This window comes from Propithecus coquereli, unplaced genomic scaffold (assembly GCF_000956105.1).
Source record: "Propithecus coquereli isolate 6110/MARCELLA unplaced genomic scaffold, Pcoq_1.0 Scaffold545, whole genome shotgun sequence".
Lineage (NCBI taxonomy): Eukaryota > Metazoa > Chordata > Mammalia > Primates > Indriidae > Propithecus > Propithecus coquereli.
Window position 1 is genome coordinate 1141297 of NW_012151341.1, and position 4509 is coordinate 1145805.

General features: G+C 34.2%; 1 protein-coding gene across 1 annotated transcript in view; it reads left to right on the forward strand.

The window, feature by feature from the left end:
• POC1B (POC1 centriolar protein B) overlaps window positions 1-4509 on the forward strand; it is a 97998-nt gene that overhangs the window by 51562 nt on the left and 41927 nt on the right. The window contains exons 7-9 of the mRNA XM_012657559.1: window positions 1022-1032; window positions 1171-1239; window positions 2005-2157. Of these exons, the coding sequence (XP_012513013.1) occupies window positions 1022-1032; window positions 1171-1239; window positions 2005-2157 (233 nt within the window). The remainder of the gene's footprint in view (window positions 1-1021; window positions 1033-1170; window positions 1240-2004; window positions 2158-4509) is intronic.

Consider the following 4509-nt stretch of genomic DNA (forward strand, 5'->3'; position numbering starts at 1 on the left):
AATGAGCTTTGTGGTCTAGAAGAAAAGGGATTCTTTCTACTTTCATATATCCTGCCTGGTTTCCTGCTTCGCTTTATCATTTATTCTGCAGAAGCATTAGGGTGAAGCAGAAATAGACATTAACCATCGCAGATACATGCGTATCCATGGGTTTAGGAAGAATAAACACAACCGACAAAAGTGGCCAAGGGTTGAAATATCCATGAAAGAAGTACAAAATAATAGGGGAAAAAAGATAAACACAGTATTTTGGAAGGAAAACACTCTACACAAAGATAGTATTTTTCACAGTCTGGAGGTGAAGGTGTTTTTGAAGCTACAATAACCTAGGTCCGTGGGATGATCTACCTGGAAAAATACAAGATGTTTTTCCCCAAAACTTTTCTTGTGTAGATTAAGGACATAGTAAAAACAAATAGAGTACATTAATATTTTTGAGATGAGAAGTAATTACTCTTATTTTAACTCAAAAATTGTCCTAGAGGCTGTGCTTCACGTGCCTCTCCCAAGTCCAGTCTTGCCCAACTCTGCAGTAACCGTTCAATGTCAAGTTCTCATTACCTCTCACCTGGGTAATAGGCCTCCAACCATCCTAACTGGCCTCGAACCAGCATTCTTACTCCAGTTCATTCTCACAGTTGTGATACTAATTTTCATCAATCACAGCTCTCCTCCTATCCATGTCTGTGTCCTGCTCTTACAACTTTTAGTGATTCAGTGTTGCCTACATGAAGGAAGAACTCGGAGAAGCCTGTTGTGGCCAGGAAATGTCCTTTGTTTATATAGCCTCATTCCCATCACCTGCATATTTATCATCCAGTCTCTGCTAGTGGTTGGTTGAGTATAGAGTCCAAAGCCAGAATATCTTAACAGAAATTGTTATCAATTTACATATGTACAAGTTTTTCTTGAAAGGAGAAAAGGGTTATTTTCCTATTAATTTTTAGAATTTTTTTTTAGTATCATTTATTTGTGTTTTAATGTAATTGAGTTGGTTCTTTGATTATCTTTGTTCTGCCAGCATTAGTTGTGGTAACTGGGTATGTTCTATCACACTTACTGTATAAGTAATCTACATAAATTAGGATGAAAATTGGTATTCACGATCTTCTTAGCCATGAAAAAGCATCACCAAGTGTTTTTTGTATTTTATCTCCTTTTATTTTTTAGGGACCTGTCTTTACTGTTTCATTTTCAAAAGGTGGAGAGCTATTTACATCAGGAGGTGCAGACGCACAGGTTTGTAAATTTTTTAGCTCCCTCTTTGGTTTGATTAGTATAAAGGAATCCCTGACCTCAGCTAAGACTTTTACAACCAGCTAGTTTGAATATGTTAAGGTTATTATCAATGAATTTATATTTTAATTTAGTGCCATGAAGTCTGCTTTCTCATAGCTGAAATAGTACCAGTTCTGATAAATTTTTGGAACTCAAATATTTTGTTTTGCTCATTCTTACATGTAATTATATATGTAGCTGACACTGAATGCCCACTTTCAGTAAGTATACAGCACTTCTGCTTAAGTTATTACCTCATCTTTTGTCTGTATGTCTTATTTCTTCAAATGTGAAGCTTCTTGAGGACTACAAATATAAATCATTTATGTAGTGAATCTGCATTTATTTGAAATTGACCAAAAGTCATTTGCAGCCAGATTTATGGAATAAAGTGGATGATCAAGCCAAAAATGGGCTTTGGGGGGTGTGGTAGAGGATTTTAAGATAACAAGATTTTTAAAAAATTATTTTAACACTGGAGGCAATTGTAACAAGGATATTTTTAATATGAATTTTAAACTAGATATGAAGCCAATTCAAAATGCTAAATCTCTCCTCCACCACACCTAAAACAAAGTATCGAGAAATAGTAATATTTTTGAAATATATATCTAAGGTTTCTGATTGCTTTGGGGGATAATTCTGTATATTCATTTTTAAAAAAATTAGTTCTGTTGCTTATACATGCAAGTTAATAACTGCCAATATCACTGACTTTCTTTATAGGTCTTATTATGGAGGACTAACTTTGATGAATTGCCTAGTAAAGCTCTAAATAAAAGAAATCTCAAAAGATTACATTTTGATTCACCACCACATCTTCTTGATATCTACCCAAGAACCCCACATCCCCATGAGGGAAAGATTGAGACTGTTGAAGTGAGTATTTTGTTCATATTTATCCTACATTTTGTCTACATTTTGAGGCTGTCGGTCAACTAGGTGCTTGAAATTATACCGAATTATATAAAACTTAGTCCTGCCTTAAAACAGCAGCACTTTAAGAAATAGTCAGTTGTTTTCCCCAGTGAAACTATACGCATATGGTAGTATGTAATAGTGTTAAAGCCTCTTTCTTATATTTGCTTCTTGAAGACCCATAAATAAAACTAAAAAATTGTGTTGATAGAAACAGGAAATGAGAAATTAAATCTAAGGCCTCTGGTAACTGTGAAATCTGAACCAGCTTCATATTCTGTGCATGTTTAGGGAGTCATGTGATGGCTGTCATAACAGGACTAGAGGGAAAGAATTTTTATAATAGTTATTGAAGATAGGTATCTTAAATACCTATCTTGTTTATAGCAAAACAGAAATCTTAGGGAAAGGAAAGAAATCTTTAGGCATTAAATCTAATAATCGAGACCATTTTATTGCTTACTTATATATAGGGTTGAATATAAAATTATCTATATTGTGGGGGTTTTTTTGACAAGTTCCTTTAGGTCCTGTAGATTTAGGTGTTCTACTCTCTTCAAAGAGAAGTTCATCTTTGCTGGATTCTTAGCTGGTGTTAGCCTATTTCTTACCATTTTGCATGATTCTTCTTAAGCCCTTTTCTCTTCCAAGAGCTGACATCAGAAATCACTATTACCTCTTCATCTGAATCTTTTTAATTATTGTGCTTTACTACTTCTTCATGCTACTTACTGTGTCACCATTTTTTTCTTTTATTCCTTGAGAGTAAGAGTGTGATATAATTTGTTTTTTACATTTTTTTTCAGATTCTACAATTATAAGTGTATTTGTTGATCTCCTGTGATCACATAAGTTCACATAAAATATATGTGAAATATATTTTAATTTAACTTGAGTATTCTTTTCTTGTGTTACTTAAGCTGGTCTTATTCACTTTTGGTGTTTTTTATTCAAGCATCTCTGTGGCTTGGCTGGGCTTGATCAGGAGGAAAATACCCTACTGCCCTGTCACCCACTGGGCCGGCTCTCCAGAGAGTTGGGTGGCAGAGCTGTAAGCTGAGCCAGGGTCTCCTTACTCCTCACTTCATTAGGGGATGTTTCCATGACTCCACGCTACCTCAGCATGGAGACTCAAGCCATTTTCTCTGTGATTTACTGTCAGCCCCAGTCCATTAAGAGTGCTGGACTTTCCTTATAGTGTCATTGAGTTTTCTGAGTAGCTCTGCTTTGACGGTGCAGCCAGAAAGCCGTGAAACCAGTTGGGTTGCTTTGTATTGCTAGGTCAGGATGACCCAAGCCATGCAAAGCCACTCTCCACTGTATTTTTCATAAATATGCTTAAAAATTCTATTAAAAACTGACTTTTCATCATGGAATTAAGAGTTCAGTTACACTGTACAAAATGTTGAGCCTTGTGACTGAAATTTTTTTTGTGGCCTCAAGGAAGTCAGCTTCTGTGTACACAGTTTAAATTATCTGTAAGCACACATGGTTGCTTAAATTAGTTATACAATGTCACTTATTTTTGTAAAATGTTTTCAGACCCTGTGATAATAAAATGCCAGAGAAATGATAGGATCCTGCATGCATATGAACAACCAATTGTTCATTTTTTTCCTCAAAAAAAATTTCCTACAATAAAGCAAGGACGTAAAGTTTTCTGGACAGAGGACATCTTTAGTATTATGAATAAATAATTATTAAGTACCAAATTGTGTTTTAAAGACTTTAATTCAAAACTTTCACCTAGAATGGAATAGTATGAGTCAGAATAGAAGTTGTGTTATATTTATTTATGATTAGTAAATTTTACTTTTAAATAGTAAATTTAGTAAATTAAATGTTTTTTCAAAGCTTTAGGCAAGGTGAGCTTACATATGTTACTTTGGAAATATATAAAAACTAGAAAAAAGTGTTTTGAGATTAGTATTCATGATTTAAAGAAAATAAACAGGTATTATTATTAAAATATGTAGAATAAATAGTATATAAGTGAAGGAATTATTTTCTTTCTAGAAAATTTTTGTAATTTTCTCTTTTTGCTGTAACCATGAGTATTTCATTTTTGAGTTTGAAGCAAGATAGCATTTCTGTGATTCGTATTTTATTATGTTTTCTATGAGGCTCATTTGAATTGTACAATATCATTCTACTGGGGAAAAATTGGCCTTTTGCACAAGCCACCCATTTGCCGGTCTTCAGTGCTTCGCCTGCAGTTGTCTTACATCTTGGGTATCAGCTGATTACAATTCCTACACAGACAGAGCGGGTGATAGCCAGATTGCTTTTAGAGTAAATGAGAAAACGGACCAC